Raw genomic sequence first — 21,037 nt, forward strand, 5'->3', positions numbered from 1 at the left:
GTTTAACTGATCAGTGTAAACCAAAATATAACGATACGTATATGTATTCTTGAGATATGGTTGAGTCAATCTTAAAACAATGTTTAAATATCTTATTGGGATTGATTGACTTAACCATCAGACACTGTTGGGCAGCCATTCTGAGTTCGACGAATATCCATAGAAATCAATCTAAACTATCGGTTTTTGTTGGTGTTTGTTGGATTCGGAGTGACTGCTTAGAAGTGTCTGAGACATATATTGCTTTAATATTTAAAAGAAGTTTTATAAAAATTTATATATATTATTTATTAATATTATTTATGTCATATTAATTTTGTTTTAACACGACCCCACAAGCCTCTGGCTTTAGGTATTTACTGTGTTTAAATAAAGTTTTATTATTATGATTATATACTTATAAGTTTATTTCTCTAATAGAAGGGGAATGCTATAAAGTTTGGTCACTCGACCCAACTGTTGATGCTTGTGCTGGTCAAATGCCTAAACTCAGAGTAAAGATTTCTGGTGAACATGAAGATGATGTCAACGTACTCTGGCGTTACAAAAATAAACTCGTCAAGAACGGAGGGCATTATGGTAAAGGATATGGAGGAATATATCTTGTTGTATACGACGCCTTGCCTGTTCATTCAGGATGGTACCATGCAACTGTTTATCGAAAGAATGATGGTCGTAAACTTGGCGGAACACAGTTCCTTTTGACAGTGCGAGGTAAGATTACTTTTATACAAACTGTTCCGTGCCCTTTCAAAGAACAAAGTAATTGTAAAGATATCAGTGGTCTTTCTTCGATCCTCCCTCCCAAATCTTTTAACTTCTCTATTTTTGTTATCAAATAGCACAATTTCAATTCTATCAATACCATGAAACGAAAAGTACTCTTCTATCTCTATCTTACAGAAGTCCACTTAAAACGTCTTGTCCCGGATACCGTAAGGATAATGCGTACAACTTCAACCATCTTGAAAGTTGAGAAATCACAGTTGGGCTTTTTATCATGGACGCATAATGGAAAGGATGTGTCCTACAAGGAACCTGGTTTCAATTTTTTAAATCCAAGTAAAACCCAACTACTAATTTCTAATGCCCGAGCGGAGCATGGGGGTAAATACGAAGTTATACTCAGAGAAGGCGAATGCAAGTTGAAGAAAGAAATTAATGTGGATATAATAGGTTTGTGAGTTAGTAAGCTCAGTTGAGATCGGGTAATTTAGTATTATCAACTGAGTTGATATCGTAAATTGGCCACCGAAAAGAGTTTTAAAGCCGATTTTTGGAGCGTCAGCCCTTTGCAGAAATGGAGCTACGCTAATTGTAGTTCGAACGCGGCGAAGGAAGATAAGTTTAATTCAGTTCTCAGTGAGGGCTTAAATTTTGTTCTCTTTTCCAAAAAGCCTAACAAAATTTCAGTTAAGCAAGGCGTTGAAAAGTTCCGCGGCGAAGGAAGATCAGTTCTTAGTAAGGGCTTAAATTTTGTTCCCATTTCCGAAAAACCCGACCAATTTTCATTTAAGCAAGATGTTGAAAATATCCTTCGCCGCGTTCAGTTAAATGCCTTTTTTACGATAAGGAAGACGATTTTAACACCTCGAACAAAAATACTTTTCAAAACACTTCAGTCGAAATGGACTCCCCCAGAGGGTCAATTCGCATCTTAAGATTTTTTAATGAAAAAAATGTTATCACGATATTAACAAACTTAAATTCAATCGAAACGCCAAATTTTCCAGCCTTTCTTCGGAAGAATGGTTGGCACTAAAAAGTCTAAAAGAACGCAAAGACACAGTTATCAAAGCGGCCGAAAAGGAGGCGCAGTCGTTGTTAGGGAGGCCGAACTCTACCAAGAAGAGGCTTTGCGGTAACTTTCTGACACCTCTTGTTATGAAAACGGTCTCACTTTCATCAACTAAAACATCGTCAAAAACACGATAAACGACCAATTTTCGGTCAGTACAACGGCTCAAAACCTGAACTCTACGGTCGCTTCATTAACGACTGCATCGGAGCTACCTCCTCTATCAGAGAGGAACTCACTCAATTTATAAGCGCTGTCAATTTCTCTCCTCCGGCTCTGAATTATACCTGGGAAATTTCCGACACTTCTTCGGTTTTTCTAGACATCAAAATTTTAATTGAAGGCAACGGTCTATGCACTACTACAAACCTACAAATTCACATAGTTACTTGTTGTATTCATCTTCGCATCCATTACATATCAAGAACTCTATACTTTTTTTACAGTTTCTCAGTCTTCGTCGTTTACGTAGATTAGGTTACGTAAAAAAGATTCAGAAACTGGCACTGTCTTTTCGCAACCTCCATAATTTCATTTAAACGCGTAAAAAACAAATAGGCAGCTTTTTGGTCAAAAGTTGATTTCAAACCAATGACTAACCTGGAACTGTCAAATGCACTCGCGCACGGTGCAAAACTTTTCCATTCATTCATAACGTTGAGAAAAGGTTGGGACCCAAGAGATCCATCAAGGTCACTGATCACTTCACGAGCACCTCTGCCGATGTCATCTATGGCATAACTTGCACTTATTTAAAAAAGTTATACATTGGTGAAACAGGAAGACTTTTAGATGACCAACTCCGAGAACACCTTCGCGACGCAGAAAGATATGACATGGACGCATCCAAATCAGTCGCTAGACTCTAAATCTCCCTTATCATTCTAAGCAGCATATGACAATTCGCAGAGGTAGTTCAGAAAGTCGCAAATCTTTAAACCAAAAACTTTATCTTTCAAATCAGCACTCCTAATGCCTCCGGTATCAACGAGCGCTTTTCATTCAACTAATTGATTTTTGTTTTCCCGTCACCATATTTTCACCAATAGCGTAACCCCCTTTTTTGCATAATAACACACATACAACCTACAATTCCTCCATTCGCTCTGACGAAGAGCTTACGCTCGAAACGCCAGCTTTGAAATTCTTTACTTTGACCAATTCACGTTATCAACTTAGTCGATATTACCCTGTTGTACTCTCCTACCGACGTAGCACCACAGTATCTTTAGAAACTTACCCCCTTTACTCAGTTGAGATAGCTTGTTCTGGCTATTCAAATAAGTAACACGGATGATAACACTTACTAAATTGCGCTTAAGAATAGCCAGCATATAACAGTCGTAATTGCTTTCCAGTATTATGGAGACATAATGCTACAAACTTCTCCTCTAAAACCAATGATATAACTGCAATCAGAATATATATATCTTATTAGACATTTTGGTGTGTAGTATCGCTGAGTATTTTTACGAGTTGTACCGTATTTTGACGAGCACCTTTAGGCTTATCAAAATACAAACAACGAGGAAAAAATCTAAGCAATATTTCACACTAAAAGGTCTAATAAGTTATTTATTATCCAACCCCTCTTTTGGTGCCAAGTGTCATTTCTTGGAAGGCGGGAAATGCTATGAGGATAAAGAAGCGTAGCGGGCGCAGCCGACCGGTTAAACAGGTGTTTTACAGTACAAAATAACTAACTGTACAATATCGCAGGATAATTGCGCTCTATGGTTATACGTTTGATATTTTCCCGGTTAATTGTTGTCTTACGGAACGAACAGCTTTCTTATTTCTTGGCTCATAGGCGAGTTTTCTTTTTCTGCATTTTGATCAGGAATATGGGCATCTCTCAAATAAGTGGGACTTGTAGCGGTCACAAGGTTTAAAATGAGGCCATAATTACCACTCTCTTTAAAAATTTATCTCTAAAATTGGCATTCTACCATTTGTAGACCAGCCCCATTGCAAAAATCAGCTAGGTGCATCGAAATCCTACAAATATGCAATGATAGTGATTCAGTCGATGAAAGCAAAGTGTGTCATCTTTCTCAGCGTTGAAAGGCGAAGTTCACGGTGACATAGCTGTGAAATCATACCTCACACTCATCAATGTTGTTTTAACACCGCAGGAAACTTTAAACTTTCATCGTTGAGTTCTGTTGACGACGTCTGTGTTGGTGGAAACGCTTCTTTCAAGATCGATTTAACCGGCGATTTATATAACCTTACATACTACTGGGGACAACAACACTCATACTTGCCGAAAAATGAACATTTTGAGGAGAAGGCGGATGGGAAAATTCTGAATATAATCAACGCTTCAGCTATACATGCTGGAGTATATACTTTTTATGTTAAAACTAAAGAGTGGTATTTGGTTCAGTCCATTTCGTTTGAGTTGAAAGTTCGTGGTAAGATCATTGCTACTTGCAAACATAATATAGTCTCTTAGGAAACATCATACAGACCTTTGCGACAGTTTTATTCTTTTCAATTCTGTACATGGAATCCTCTCTTCTTCCTTCCTTCCTTTCATCCATCCATTTATTTATTTCTCCATCTGAATGTCTAATCCATCTGCAATCGGTATGTCCATCCATCCGTTTGCCCATCCATCCGTTTGCCCATCCATCCACCCACCCCTCCCATCCTTTTTTTTCGCCTCCCTTCTTAATTTTTCCTCATTTCCTAACTTTGTTTCCTTTTCCTGCTCTATATTTTATTTCATTAGAAGGAATAAAGCTAGGCATCTCATTAACATCATAATTCATATGCTAATATTTGTTACACCTCAGATCAGCGTTGGTAATGTGTTTCATTGATAAGAACGTATCATAAATCGTGTTTATGGTAAGCAGAAATGGCAAGTTTTCTGGCTTCCGAATCAATTTTGCAGATCTCTACCTAAACACTTTGGTCAAAAGTCCGGTTATCGTACAGGTTGGTGATAACACTATCTTGAAAGTAGAGAAATCAGATTTGGGCACCTTAGATTGGAAGCACAATGGAAACCTATTGTCTGGTGGCGAACCTCACCTCACCCTTTTGACTCCCAGAAAAACCGAGTTGGAAATTTCTGATGCAGGCCCGGAGCAGGCAGGAGTTTATGAGGTTTTCCTCAAAGAGGGCGGATGTGTGAAACGTAAAGAAATTCGAGTCCAGACAGGTCTGTATTGTTTGGTCATTTTTTTCAAGCTCCCGGAAGTTGTGAAGTTGAAAGTACAAACCTAAAATTAGTAACCGCTGTGGTAATGAGAGTTATTCCCGTGAAATGACATGATTTGAATATTTTTTCCGTTATGCTGCATTATATTAACCTTAAGTTTTTCCCAAGTATTTGCCCTAAATTTAACTTTATCTCGTGGTTTATCCGGCAGTTCACTTTATGCGTTGCATAGTCTGATACTGGTGGACTCTAAAACATTATGGTCGTACGGGCTCTACAAAGTGTCAGAGTAAGACATGATTTCGGGGAAGCTATGGTTGTAATTTTCTTTGAAACACCAAAAGTGTACACCGAAAAATCAATGATTGGTCCTGATTCCGTTGCAGACTGACAACAGCTAAGAATAATGCAGGCCCTAGTGCCCTTTTTGTGTGTTAATTCCTTACCCTATCACCAAATTTTGCTCCGAAAAGGGCCCTTTCTCTGGTAAGAGAAAATTCAAAGACGAAAAAAGATTATTCTTTTCAGGAATAAAGAAAGTATTCCACGACTTGAAAGACTCTTCTCTAGAACCAGAATGATATTTACGTAGACTATAAGAGTACAAAGCATCTCTGTAAACTTTTAACTAAGTCACGTGATTTCTTTTATTTTAATTTTGATGGTTTAACTGATCAGTGTAAACCAAAATATAACGATACGTATATGTATTCTTGAGATATGGTCGAGTCAATCTTAAAACAATGTTTAAATATCTTATTGGGATTGATTGACTTAACCATCAGACACTGTTGGGCAGCCATTCTGAGTTCGACGAATATCCATAGAAATCAATAAACTATCGGTTTTTGTTGGTGTTTGTTGGATTCGGAGTGACTGCTTAGAAGTGTCTGAGACATATATTACTTTAATATTTAAAAGAAGTTGTATATAAATTTTTATATTTTTAGATAAATTTATATATATTATTTATTAATATTATTTATGTCATATTAATTTTGTTTTAACACGACCCCACAAGCCTCTGGCTTTAGGTATTTACTGTGTTTAAATAAAGTTTTATTATTATGATTATATACTTATAAGTTTATTTCTCTAATAGAAGGGGAACGCTATAAAGTTTGGTCACACGACCCAAATGTTGATGCTTGTGCTGGTCAAATGCCTAAACTCAGAGTAAATATTTCTGGACATGAAGATGATGTCAACGTACGCTGGCGTTACAAAAATGAATACGTCAAGAACGGAGGGCATTATGGTATAGGATATGGAGGAATATATCTTGTTGTATACGACGCCTTGCCTGTTCATTCAGGATGGTACTATGCAACTGTTTATCGAAAGAATGATGGTCGTAAACTTGGCGCAACACAGTTCCTTTTGACAGTGCGAGGTAAGATTACTTTTATACAAACTGTTCCGTGCCCTTTCAAAGAACAAAGTAATTGTAAAGATATCAGTGGTCTTTCTTCGATCCTCCCTCCCAAATCTTTTAACTTCTCTATTTTTGTTATCAAATAGCACAATTTCAATTCTATCAATACCATGAAACGAAAAGTATTCTTCTATCTCTATCTTACAGAAGTCCACTTAAAACGTCTTGTCCCGGATACCGTAAAGATAATGCGTGCAACTTCAACCATCTTGAAAGTTGAAAAATCACAGTTGGGCTTTTTATCATGGACGCATAATGGAAAGGATGTGTACGGCAAGGAACCTGGTTTAAATTTTTTAAATCCAAGTAAAACCCAACTACTAATTTCTAATGCCCGAGCGGAGCATGGGGGTAAATACGAGGTTACACTCAGAGAAGGCGAATGCAAGTTGCAGAAAGAAATTAATGTGGATATAATAGGTTTGTGAGTTAGTAAGCTCAGTTGAGATCGGGTAATTTAGTATTATCAACTGAGTTGATATCGTAAATTGGCCACCGAAAAGAGTTTTAAAGCCGATTTTTGGAGCGTCAGCCCTTTGTCAGAGCGGGTAGAGGAATAAACGAACTGTGTGTGTTTATATGCAGAAATGGAGCTACGCTAATTGTAGTTCGAACGCGGCGAAGGAAGATAAGTTTAATTCAGTTCTCAGTGAGGGCTTAAATTTTGTTCTCTTTTCCAAAAAGCCTAACAAAATTTCAGTTAAGCAAGGCGTTGAAAAGTTCCGCGGCGAAGAAAGATCAGTTCTTAGTAAGGGCTTAAATTTTGTTCCCATTTCCGAAAAACCCGACCAATTTTCATTTAAGCAAGATGTTGAAAATATCCTTCGCTGCATTCAGTTAAATGCCTTTTTTACGATAAGGAAGACGATTTTAACACGTCGAACAAAGATGCTTTTCAAAACACTTCAGTCGAAATGGACTCTCCCAGAGGGTCAATTCGCATCTTAAGATTTTTTAATGAAAAAAATGTTATCACGATATTAACAAACTTAAATTCAATCGAAACGCCAAATTTTTCAGCCTTTCTTCGGAAGAATGGTTGGCACTAAAAAGTCTAAAAGAACGCAAAGACACAGTTATCAAAGCGGCCGAAAAGGAGGCGCAGTCGTTGTTAGGGAGGCCGAACTCTACCAAGAAGAGGCTTTGCGGTAACTTTCTGACACCTCTTGTTATGAAAAAGTTGACAAAGGTCTCACTTTCATCAACTAAAACATCGCCAAAAACACGATAAACGACCAATTTTCGGTCAGTACAACGGCTCAAAACCTGAACTCTACGGTCGCTTCATTAACGACTGCATCGGAGCTACCTCCTCTACCAGAGAGGAACGCACTCAATTTATAAGCGCTGTCAATTTCTCTCCTCCGGCTCTGAATTATACCTGGGAAATTTCCGACACTTCTTCGGTTTTTCTAGACATCAAAATTTTAATTGAAGGCAACGGTCTATGCACTACTACAAACCTACAAATTCACATAGTTACTTGTTGTATTCATCTTCGCATCCATTACATATCAAGAACTCTATACTTTTTTTACAGTTTCTCAGTCTTCGTCGTTTACGTAGTTTAGGTTACATAAAAAAGATTCAGAAACTGGCACTGTCTTTTCGCAACCTCCATAATTTCATTTAAACGCGTAAAAAACAAATAGGCAGCTTTTTGGTCAAAAGTTGATTTCAAACCAATGACTAACCTGGAACTGTCAAATGCACTCGCTCACGGTGCAAAACTTTTCCATTCATTCATAACGTTGAGAAAAGGTTGGGACCCAAGAGATCCATCAAGGTCACTGATCACTTCACGAGCACCTCTGCCGATGTCATCTATGGCATAACTTGCACTTATTTAAAAAAGTTATACATTGGTGAAACAGGAAGACTTTTAGATGACCAATTCCGAGAACACCTTCGTGACGCAGAAAGATATGACATGGACGCATCCAAATCAGTCGCTAGACTCTAAATCTCCCTTATCATTCTAAGCAGCATATGACAATTCGCAGCCTTTCCCTACATCTAGGTAGTTCAGAAAGTCGCAAATCTTTAAACCAAAAACTTTATCTTTCAAATCAGCACTCCTAATGCCTCCGGTATCAACGAGCGCTTTTCATTCAACTAATTGATTTTTGTTTTCCCGTCACCATATTTTCACCAATAGCGTTACCCCCTTTTTTGCATAATAACACACATACAACCCACAATTCCTCCATTCGCTCTGACGAAGAGCTTACGCTCGAAACGCCAGCTTTGAAATTCTTTACTTTGACCAATTCACGTTATCAACTTAGTCGATATTACCCTGTTATACTCTCCTACCGACGTAGCACCACAGTATCTTTAGAAACTTACCCCCTTTACTCAGTTGAGATAGCTTGTTCTGGCTATTCAAATAAGTAACACGGATGATAACACTTACTAAATTGCGCTTAAGAATAGCCAGCATATAACAGTCGTAATTGCTTTCCAGTATTATGGAGACATAATGCTACAAACTTCTCCTCTAAAACCAATGATATAACTGCAATCAGAATATATATATCTTATTAGACATTTTGGTGTGTAGTATCGCTGAGTATTTTTACGAGTTGTACCGTATTTTGACGAGCACCTTTAGGCTTATCAAAATACAAACAACGAGTAAAAAAATCTAAGCAATATTTCACACTAAAAGGTCTAATAAGTTATTTATTATCCAACCCCTCTTTTGGTGCCAAGTGTCATTTCTTGGAAGGCGGGAAATGCTATGAGGATAAAGAAGCGTAGCGGGCGCAGCCGACCGGTTAAACAGGTGTTTTACAGTACAAAATAACTAACTGTACAATATCGCAGGATAATTGCGCTCTATGGTTATACGTTTGATATTTTCCCGGTTAATTGTTGTCTTACGGAACGAACAGCTTTCTTATTTCTTGGCTCATAGGCGAGTTTTCTTTTTCTGCATTTTGATCAGGAATATGGGCATCTCTCAAATAAGTGGGACTTGTAGCTGTCACAAGGTTTAAAATGAGGCCATAATTACCACTCTCTTTAAAAATTTATCTCTAAAATTGGCATTCCACCTTTTGTAGGCCAGCCCCATTGCAAAAATCAGCTAGGTGCATCGAAATCCTACAAATATGCAATGATAGTGATTCAGTCGATGAAAGCAAAGTGTGTCATCTTTCTCAGCGTTGAAAGGCGAAGTTCACGGTGACATAGCTGTGAAATCATACCTCACACTCATCAATGTTGTTTTAACACCGCAGGAAACTTTAAACTTTCATCGTTGAGTTCTGTTGACGACGTCTGTGTTGGTGGAAACGCTTCTTTCAAGATCGATTTAACCGGCGATTTATATAACCTTACATACTACTGGGGACAACAACACTCATACTTGCCGAAAAATGAACATTTTGAGGAGAAGGCGGATGGGAAAATTCTGAATATAATCAACGCTTCAGCTATACATGCTGGAGTATATACTTTTTATGTTAAAACTAAAGAGTGGTATTTGGTTCAGTCCATTTCGTTTGAGTTGAAAGTTCGTGGTAAGATCATTGCTACTTGCAAACATAATATAGTCTCTTAGGAAACATCATACAGACCTTTGCGACAGTTTTATTCTTTTCAATTCTGTACATGGAATCCTCTCTTCTTCCTTCCTTCCTTTCATCCATCCATTTATTTATTTCTCCATCTGAATGTCTAATCCATCTGCAATCGGTATGTCCATCCATCCGTTTGCCCATCCATCCGTTTGCCCATCCATCCACCCACCCCTCCCATCCTTTTTTTTCGCCTCCCTTCTTAATTTTTCCTCATTTCCTAACTTTGTTTCCTTTTCCTGCTCTATATTTTATTTCATTAGAAGGAATAAAGCTAGGCATCTCATTAACATCATAATTCATATGCTAATATTTGTTACACCTCAGATCAGCGTTGGTAATGTGTTTCATTGATAAGAACGTATCATAAATCGTGTTTATGGTAAACAGAAATGGCAAGTTTTCTGGCTTCCGAATCAATTTTGCAGATCTCTACCTAAACACTTTGGTCAAAAGTCCGGTTATCGTACAGGTTGGTGATAACACTATCTTGAAAGTAGAGAAATCAGATTTGGGCACCTTAGATTGGAAGCACAATGGAAACCTATTGTCTGGTGGCGAACCTCACCTCACCTTTTTGACTCCCAGAAAAACCGAGTTGGAAATTTCTGATGCAGGCCCGGAGCAGGCAGGAGTTTATGAGGTTTTCCTCAAAGAGGGCGGATGTGTGAAACGTAAAGAAATTCGAGTCCAAACAGGTCTGTATTGTTTGGTCATTTTTTTCAAGCTCCCGGAAGTTGTGAAGTTGAAAGTACAAACCTAAAATTAGTAACCGCTGTGGTAATGAGAGTTATTCCCGTGAAATGACATGATTTGAATATTTTTTCCTTTATGCTGCATTATATTAACCTTAAGTTTTTCCCAAGTATTGGCCTTTTTTAAATTTAACTTTATCTCGTGGTTTATCCGGCAGTTCACTTTATGCGTTGCATGGTCTGACACTGGTGGACTCTAAAACATTATGGTCGTACGGGCTCTACAAAGTGTCAGAGTAAGACATGATTTCGGGGAAGCTATGGTTGTAATTTTCTTTGAAACACCAAAAGTGTACACTGAAAAATCAATGATTGGTCCTGATTCCGTTGCAGACTGACAACAGCTAAGAATAATGCAGGCCCTAGTGCCCTTTTTGTGTGTTAATTCCTTACCCTATCACCAAATTTTGCTCCGAAAAGGGCCCTTTCTCTGGTAAGAGAAAATTCAAAGACGAAAAACGATTATTCCTTTCAGGAATAAAGAAAGTATTCCACGACTTGAAAGACTCTTCTCTAGAACCAGAATGATATTTACGTAGACTATAAGAGTACAAAGCATCTCTGTAAACTTTTAACTAAGTCACGTGATTTCTTTTATTTTAATTTTGATGGTTTAACTGATCAGTGTAAACCAAAATATAACGATACGTATATGTATTCTTGAGATATGGTTGAGTCAATCTTAAAACAATGTTTAAATATCTTATTGGGATTGATTGACTTAACCATCAGACACTGTTGGGCAGCCATTCTGAGTTCGACGAATATCCATAGAAATCAATAAACTATCGGTTTTTGTTGGTGTTTGTTGGATTCGGAGTGACTGCTTAGAAGTGTCTGAGACATATATTACTTTAATATTTAAAAGAAGTTTTATAAAAATTTATATATATTATTTATTAATATTATTTATGTCATATTAATTTTGTTTTAACACGACCCCACAAGCCTCTGGCTTTAGGTATTTACTGTGTTTAAATAAAGTTTTATTGTTATGATTATATACTTATAAGTTTATTTCTCTAATAGAAGGGGAACGCTATAAAGTTTGGTCACACGACCCAAATGTTGATGTTTGTGCTGGTCAAATGCCTAAACTCAGAGTAAATATTTCTGGACATGAAGATGATGTCAACGTACGCTGGCGTTACAAAAATGAATACGTCAAGAACGGAGGGCATTATGGTATAGGATATGGAGGAATATATCTTGTTGTATACGACGCCTTGCCTGTTCATTCAGGATGGTACCATGCAACTGTTTATCGAAAGAATGATGGTCGTAAACTTGGCGCAACACAGTTCCTTTTGACAGTGCGAGGTAAGATTACTTTTATACAAACTGTTCCGTGCCCTTTCAAAGAACAAAGTAATTGTAAAGATATCAGTGGTCTTTCTTCGATCCTCCCTCCCAAATCTTTTAACTTCTCTATTTTTGTTATCAAATAGCACAATTTCAATTCCATCAATACCATGAAACGAAAAGTACTCTTCTATCTCTATCTTACAGAAGTCCACTTAAAACGTCTTGTCCCGGATACCGTAAGGATAATGCGTACAACTTCAACCATCTTGAAAGTTGAGAAATCACAGTTGGGCTTTTTATCATGGACGCATGATGGAAAGGATGTGTACGGCAAGGAACCTGGTTTAAATTTTTTAAATCCAAGTAAAACCCAACTACTAATTTCTAATGCCCGAGCGGAGCATGGGGGTAAATACGAGGTTACACTCAGAGAAGGCGAATGCAAGTTGCAGAAAGAAATTAATGTGGATATAATAGGTTTGTGAGTTAGTAAGCTCAGTTGAGATCGGGTAATTTAGTATTATCAACTGAGTTGATATCGTAAATTGGCCACCGAAAAGAGTTTTAAAGCCGATTTTTTGGAGCGTCAGCCCTTTGTCAGAGCGGGTAGAGGAATAAACGAACTGTGTGTGTTTATATGCAGAAATGGAGCTACGCTAATTGTAGTTCGAACGCGGCGAAGGAAGATAAGTTTAATTCAGTTCTCAGTGAGGGCTTAAATTTTGTTCTCTTTTCCAAAAAGCCTAACAAAATTTCAGTTAAGCAAGGCGTTGAAAAGTTCCGCGGCGAAGGAAGATCAGTTCTTAGTAAGGGCTTAAATTTTGTTCCCATTTCCGAAAAACCCGACCAATTTTCATTTAAGCAAGATGTTGAAAATATCCTTCGCCGCGTTCAGTTAAATGCCTTTTTTACGATAAGGAAGACGATTTTAACACGTCGAACAAAGATGCTTTTCAAAACACTTCAGTCGAAATGGACTCTCCCAGAGGGTCAATTCGCATCTTAAGATTTTTTAATGAAAAAAATGTTATCACGATATTAACAAACTTAAATTCAATCGAAACGCCAAATTTTCCAGCCTTTCTTCGGAAGAATGGTTGGCACTAAAAAGTCTAAAAGAACACAAAGACACAGTTATCAAAGCGGCCGAAAAGGAGGCGCAGTCGTTGTTAGGGAGGCCGAACTCTACCAAGAAGAGGCTTTGCGGTAACTTTCTGACACCTCTTGTTATGAAAAAGTAAGCAAAGGTCTCACTTTCATCAACTAAAACATCGTCAAAAACACGATAAACGACCAATTTTCGGTCAGTACAACGGCTCAAAACCTGAACTCTACGGTCGCTTCATTAACGACTGCATCGGAGCTACCTCCTCTATCAGAGAGGAACTCACTCAATTTATAAGCGCTGTCAATTTTTCTTCTCCGGCTCTGAATTATACCTGGGAAATTTCCGACACTTCTTCGGTTTTTCTAGACATCAAAATTTTAATTGAAGGCAACGGTCTATGCACTACTACAAACCTACAAATTCACATAGTTACTTGTTGTATTCATCTTCGCATCCATTACATATCAAGAACTCTATACTTTTTTTACAGTTTCTCAGTCTTCGTCGTTTACGTAGTTTAGGTTACATAAAAAAGATTCAGAAACTGGCACTGTCTTTTCGCAACCTCCATAATTTCATTTAAACGCGTAAAAAACAAATAGGCAGCTTTTTGTTCAAAAGTTGATTTCAAACCAATGACTAACCTGGAACTGTCAAATGCACTCGCGCACGGTGCAAAACTTTTCCATTCATTCATAACGTTGAGAAAAGGTTGGGACCCAAGAGATCCATCAAGGTCACTGATCACTTCACGAGCACCTCTGCCGATGTCATCTATGGCATAACTTGCACTTATTTAAAAAAGTTATACATTGGTAAAACAGGAAGACTTTTAGATGACCAATTCCGAGAACACCTTCGCGACGCAGAAAGATATGACATGGACGCATCCAAATCAGTCGCTAGACTCTAAATCTCCCTTATCATTCTAAGCAGCATATGACAATTCGCAGCCTTTCCCTACATCTAGGTAGTTCAGAAAGTCGCAAATCTTTAAACCAAAAACTTTATCTTTCAAATCAGCACTCCTAATGCCTCCGGTATCAACGAGCGCTTTTCATTCAACTAATTGATTTTTGTTTTCCCGTCACCATATTTACACCAATAGCGTAACCCCCTTTTTTGCATAATAACACACATACAACCCACAATTCCTCCATTCGCTCTGACGAAGAGCTTACGCTCGAAACGCCAACTTTGAAATTCTTTACTTTGACCAATTCACGTTATCAACTTAGTCGATATTACCCTGTTATACTCTCGTACCGACGTAGCACCACAGTATCTTTAGAAACTTACCCCCTTTACTCAGTTGAGATAGCTTGTTCTGGCTATTCAAATAAGTAACACGGATGATAACACTTACTAAATTGCGCTTAAGAATAGCCAGCATATAACAGTCGTAATTGCTTTCCAGTATTATGGAGACATAATGCTACAAACTTCTCCTCTAAAACCAATGATATAACTGCAATCAGAATATATATATATCTTATTAGACATTTTGGTGTGTAGTATCGCTGAGTATTTTTACGAGTTGTACCGTATTTTGACGAGCACCTTTAGGCTTATCAAAATACAAACAACGAGTAAAAAAATCTAAGCAATATTTCACACTAAAAGGTCTAATAAGTTATTTATTATCCAACCCCTCTTTTGGTGCCAAGTGTCATTTCTTGGAAGGCGGGAAATGCTATGAGGATAAAGAAGCGTAGCGGGCGCAGCCGACCGGTTAAACAGGTGTTTTACAGTACAAAATAACTAACTGTACAATATCGCAGGATAATTGCGCTCTATGTTTATACGTTTTATATTTTCCCGGTTAATTGTTGTCTTACGGAACGAACAGCTTTCTTATTTCTTGGCTCATAGGCGAGTTTTCTTTTTCTGCATTTTGATCAGGAATATGGGCATCTCTCAAATAAGTGGGACTTGTAGCTGTCACAAGGTTTAAAATGAGGCCATAATTACCACTCTCATTAAAAATTTATCTCTAAAATTGGCATTCCACCTTTTGTAGGCCAGCCCCATTGCAAAAATCAGCTATGTGCATCGAAATCCTACAAATATGCAATGATAGTGATTCAGTCGATGAAAGCAAAGTGTGTCATCTTTCTTAGCGTTGAAAGGCGAAGTTCACGGTGACATAGCTGTGAAATCATACCTCACACTCATCAATGTTGTTTTAACACCGCAGTAAACTTTCATCGTTGAGTTCTGTTGACGACGTCTGTGTTGGTGGAAACGCTTCTTTCAAGATCGATTTAACCGGCGATTTATATAACCTTAGATACTACTGGGGACAACAACACTTATACTTGCCGAAAAATGAACATTTTGAGGAGAAGGCGGGTGGGAAAATTCTGAATATAATTAACGCTTCAGCTATACATGCTGGAGTATATACTTTTTATGTTAAAACTAAAGAGTGGTATATGGTTCAGTCCATTTCGTTTGAGTTGAAAGTTCGTGGTAAGATCATTGCTACTTGCAAACATAATATAGTCTCTTAGGAAACATCATACAGACCTTTGCGACAGTTTTATTCTTTTCAATTCTGTACATGGAATCCTCTCTTCTTCCTTCCTTCCTTTCATCCATCCATTTATTTATTTCTCCATCTGAATGTCTAATCCATCTGCAATCGGTATGTCCATCCATCCGTTTGCCCATCCATCCACCCACCCCTCCCATCCTTTTTTTTCGCCTCCCTTCTTAATTTTTCCTCATTTCCTAACTTTGTTTCCTTTTCCTACTCTATATTTTATTTCATTAGAAGGAATAAAGCTAGGCATCTCATTAACATCATAATTCATATGCTAATATTTGTTACACCTCAGATCAGCGTTGGTAATGTGTTTCATTGATAAGAACGTATCATAAATCGTGTTTATGGTAAGCAGAAATGGCAAGTTTTCTGGCTTCCGAATCAATTTTGCAGATCTCTACCTAAACACTTTGGTCAAAAGTCCGGTTATCGTACAGGTTGGTGATAACACTATCTTGAAAGTAGAGAAATCAGATTTGGGCACCTTAGATTGGAAGCACAATGGAAACCTATTGTCTGGTGGCGAACCTCACCTCACCTTTTTGACTCCCAGAAAAACCGAGTTGGAAATTTCTGATGCAGGCCCGGAGCAGGCAGGAGTTTATGAGGTTTTCCTCAAAGAGGGCGGATGTGTGAAACGTAAAGAAATTCGAGTCCAAACAGGTCTGTATTGTTTGGTCATTTTTTTCAAGCTCCCGGAAGTTGTGATAGGTCAAAATGAAGTAAATATAAAGTTTAGAATAGCCAGCGACTGTTTTTTCTTATGCTGATTATACATTCATACCACAGGGGAAATCAAAATTTGGTCGATGAACTCTCATTTAGACATCTGTGTTGGTGAAAAAGCTTCCTTTGCAGTAGAAGTTAACAGCAATTTTCATGGCTATGATTTCCACGTTATTTGGAGTCATAACATGGTTCCTGAAGTACACGAAAACGAGCATTTTTCTCTGCGGATGAATAATACGGCGCTGTATGTCCACAATGCTTTACCTTCTCACTCTGGAAACTACACCGCCTTTGCAGTTTTAATGCAGAATGGGTCACCTGTCGACTCTGTATACTCCTTTACTTCTGTTGTTTTAAGAGTTAGTGGTAAGAAAATTTACTTATGAATTGAAAACGTCCTTACCCTTTCCCGTACACAAATATTTACCCATCTGTCCTCTTCCTTCATTTCTTTCTCCTCTTCTCCGTATTATTTTCTCTCTCATCTTAGTTATTCCCCTCTATCTCATTTATTTTTATCTTCTTTTTTTTGTTCAAATGTTTAAGTTTACTAAATTATGTTTGTATGACCTTAACGGATGCAAATGATTGTCACTCGATTTTCGAGATAATTTAATCATTTGGATTTAGTTTGCCATAGATGGTTTATTGTGGCGCGTTTTATTGTCAAAATAATCCAACAATCATACTTTTAAAAGGACAGACAATTTAATCATCCCAATTCTACTATTCTGCAGATGTATTCCTGAATACCTCGGTTGAGAGTCCTATTAAAATAAAGGCTGAGGATTCTGCTATGTTGAAAGTTGAGAAATCAGACCTGGGCGCCTTATTTTGGACGCATGGTGAAGAATTGGTGAACGATAAGGACCCTCACTACACCTTTTTAAACGCTGATAAAACCGAGCTGGAAATAGTAAAAGCAAGCCCGGAGCAAGCGGGAATCTACGAAATTTTACTCAAAGAGGGCAGATGCGAGATAAGAAAAATCATTGAAGTGCAGCTATATGGAGAAGGTTTGTCCCTTGCTGTTTCAGAGGATTCAGAGGATTCAGAGTTTTGGGCGATCACGAACACTTTTCTGGTTTACATCGAAATCTTCCTAGGATTTTTCTCCCGCGAGTGGTACATTATACCTGTTGCTGGAGTGGGATTGGTTCTTTTAATCTTTGTGTTGGTCAAAAACTTTGGTAGGCTGAGAAAGAAGGAAAAAAGGTAAACAAAAAAGCATGTTATCACAGTACTAAATACTATCTCGGATTACAATTGAAGGGAAGACAAAGAAACAAAAATTAGGTTATATCTGAAGCCCATATGTAAGAAAGAAATACATGTAAAGGACATTTAACCTTTTCGCAAACATATCTGGTTAAAAACCACCTTCATTTCTAGATGGATTTTTAATGATAATTTGTATCGCCTGGCTATTTTGAGTGTAAATCTCCAGTTTTAAATTTAATCTTAGCCTTGGGAACATGTAATATAATTTTTATCATGACACAGCTTATGGAACAATTTTCAATTAAATGTTACCGCTGACTTTATCGATTTTGCCTCACCTGACTTCAGGAACGTACATCGGATGAACCTGTTACACAAGGAGTCAGTATCTAAACTCTAAGCTGCTATGAAATACTTTCTTCCTTTTTCTAGTTACATATTTTTGTGGTGAAGTTGCATTGAATTTGTTTGTTACATCTTTTTTTGCCACATTTTAAATGACAGACATCAGGAAGTTGAAGAAGGACCACCCAGGAAGCATCTTGTATTGCAGAAACCAATTGACTCAATTCAAAATGACCTCATCTACACATCCGCTAACCAAGCATATCCATCTTACGCGGACGACTTATCCATCAGCAATACGTACGCGAACATGAACAGTCGTATCCCGTCGTCCGCTTTGAGTCCGTACGGGCACGGACCCCATTACAGTGGTATTATACCAGCTCACGATTCGCTTACCGGGCCAACCGTCCCACCTCCAACCGAAGAATATTTAGAGACCGAGACGTCCACCGAAGGGAGCGACTACTATAGTGCCTATAGTACCCTATAGGTTTTGGTTTGTTTGCTTCCTTATGTAATCGTTTTGGTTTTTAAAAAGTACAATTAAAAAGTTCAATTATTCAGTGAGTGTCATGGAAGAGTCATGGTATTCGCGAAAATCATACACAACCACAAAGCAATGCATCGGAAAAGATGGCAAAGACTTTTCATCATCATTATCACGCGAGAATTGCAGCGACAGGGTAGTAAAAGTATAAACTGGATCTGAATTGGAAAAAGTTTGTGAGCTTTTCGCATGTCAGAGAACATTGTAAGGTGACCTATACGTGTAAAAGATCGCTTCCTATGCACTTTTCCCAAACATTTTGATTGGACTAATTTAATCCTTGAGATCAACATGTATTGCTTAGTGTGTCTTGGCTTTTTATTTTTCCCTTGGGGTTTAAAAGAATCATGATAAAATTGAGAGCGAAAGAGACATTACACTGCACCAATGGTTGCGAAGACGATTAGTGGTAATGGTCTCTCAAAGTTTCCTTTTGTCGCAAAGACAGCCTTGGTAAACTGTAAAAAGTCAACGATAACTGGTAAGCATCGCTGCAAAAAATACACCCAATTGCCATCGAGTTCTCTGTAACTCAGCCCTATAAGACATCCTCTCTTAACCGTACTGAAAGATACGTTGAAAAGACTCAGCCGAACTTATAAGTTACAACAAAACAGATCTAAGGATTCTACAGAGTCCAAGGATTCCAAGTTGATTGGAATCGTTGACAGTAAATACCTGTAGTCTTCAATGGAGATTTTACGGGCGAGTGGTACATTGCGGTGAAAGACGCAAAGAAAAAAACGCGCTGTTGCGCATGTTGTGTTGGATGATCCTCATTACACCATAGAAAATCAAGTCACTATACAGCTCCTCTTCCAAAGTACCAAACTTACTCAGTCATTGACTTGCTAGTATAACCTGTCACTTCGAGTCATCCCAGGTCCTTTCGTTTAGACTTTCCCAGTCCACCAGTATCAACGCTGACTTTAGGATTCTTACGCCCTAACTGTGGATCGCGATTCTAATTATCATGATGACTTCAAAGAACTCGTTTAGGTTTCGATGAATTGATATGTAATAAATTAATATTTTCAACCTCAAACACCCTTATAAGCTTCATATTCGTTCTGTGGTCTTATTAAGACCTTTAATTACAGGTTAACGCACTCAGCGAGTGAATTATCGGGATTTACCTGCACGAATAAAGGGGGTAAGTTTTTAGATAAACTGTGAAGCTGCGTCGGTGGGAGAGTATAACAGGGTAATTTAGTGTTATCAACTTAGTTGAAACAGTAAATTGGCCATCGTAAAGAGTTTCAAGGATGACGCTTCGAGCGCAAGCCCTTCTTCAGAGCGATTGGAGGAATTGTGGGTTGTGTGTGGGTTTACATACAGAAAATGAAGCCACGCTATAAGTGGGAATATGATATCGAGAAAAAAGAAAAATATAGGTTGAATGAAAAGCGCTCGTTGATACCGTGGAGATTAAGAGTGCCGATTTGGAAGATAAATTTTTGTTCTAGAGTTTTACGGCTTTCCGAAATGAAATGAACGAGATATTTCATTTCGAGTTCACTGTCTGTGAACGAGTACCGTTAAATCCCGACAATTTACAAAGAAACACTGCATTGAAACCAATATATACTGGGTAGACCAGACAGAATGTTGATTTTAAATTTAAACACCTCAACTAGCTTGAATGAAAAATTTAAAATTCGCAACGTCACCTTTCAAAATAGATATTCCTCAGGCAGTTGCTTTCTTGATGTTTTTAGGAATTGCATCATCAAGAAGAGAATCAATGTCTGCATCTGATAAATCGTCACATTTGAGTCAGCCGAAGCCGAGGTGTAATGACAGAGGTGTGTTGAATCTATACTACGGCTATTACACCACGATGATGACCTCAAGGAGGTTGTTTCTTAACAACCCAGTATCACGTGGTACAAGTTAGCCAATCAGAAAATTGGAATTGGTACAGTATATGAAAGTTAAATAATAATTAAGAATAACTAATGTAGAACGTTTGAGATAGATATGAGATAGACATGATAACTTCAGCAGTGGTATAATATGGCTTGATTCTCGGACAATAATCGCCACCGCTTGTCGTGTTTGGGTTTGTCTACTGACCCTGCTTTGAGTCCTCAACTGCAGTTCTTCTTTTGGTTTTATTTGTCAAAGATCGATTTTTTTCCCGGCCTGATGTATCGAGTAATTTGTGCCATTTCAAAAGTCTAGAGAAATTGTTTGGGTCATTGTTCTAAAAAGATATTTAATGTGCCAAGGTTCACAGAAAAGCCATTTCTTATTCTAAAAGATGATTCCATTTTACGAACCGCTCTCTCCGAATCCCTTATCACTTCGATGAAATTCGAACACCTCTCAAACCAAAGAACAAAAACGACATTCTGATTGGTGCGAGATACATACCCTAAAAGATCTGATTGGTGCGAGCAACATACCACTCTCTGTAGGAGAACATACATGTTATTTTTTTTTTAAATAAAAAAAATAACTGAAAATTGTCAACCATGGGATTAC

General features: G+C 37.8%; 2 protein-coding genes across 2 annotated transcripts; both read left to right on the plus strand.

Annotated features, from left to right (window-relative positions):
- The first annotated feature begins 479 nt into the window (after positions 1-479).
- Positions 480-18,566, plus strand: LOC149050060 (titin-like). The gene is made up of 7 exons (XM_089192079.1): positions 480-714; positions 904-1,176; positions 3,934-4,215; positions 4,701-4,970; positions 16,495-16,800; positions 17,172-17,649; positions 18,160-18,566. Exons 1-7 carry the CDS (start codon positions 480-482, stop codon positions 18,491-18,493), a joined length of 2,178 nt encoding a protein of 725 aa, XP_089048205.1. The 3' UTR covers positions 18,494-18,566.
- Positions 11,833-12,534, plus strand: LOC149050061 (uncharacterized). The gene is made up of 2 exons (XM_089197417.1): positions 11,833-12,064; positions 12,254-12,534. Exons 1-2 carry the CDS (start codon positions 11,833-11,835, stop codon positions 12,532-12,534), a joined length of 513 nt encoding a protein of 170 aa, XP_089053543.1.
- Positions 18,567-21,037: the final 2,471 nt, after the last annotated feature.

The sequence above is a fragment of the Pocillopora damicornis genome, chromosome 2, assembly GCF_964200805.1.
Source record: "Pocillopora damicornis chromosome 2, jaPocDami1.2, whole genome shotgun sequence".
Lineage (NCBI taxonomy): Eukaryota > Metazoa > Cnidaria > Anthozoa > Scleractinia > Pocilloporidae > Pocillopora > Pocillopora damicornis.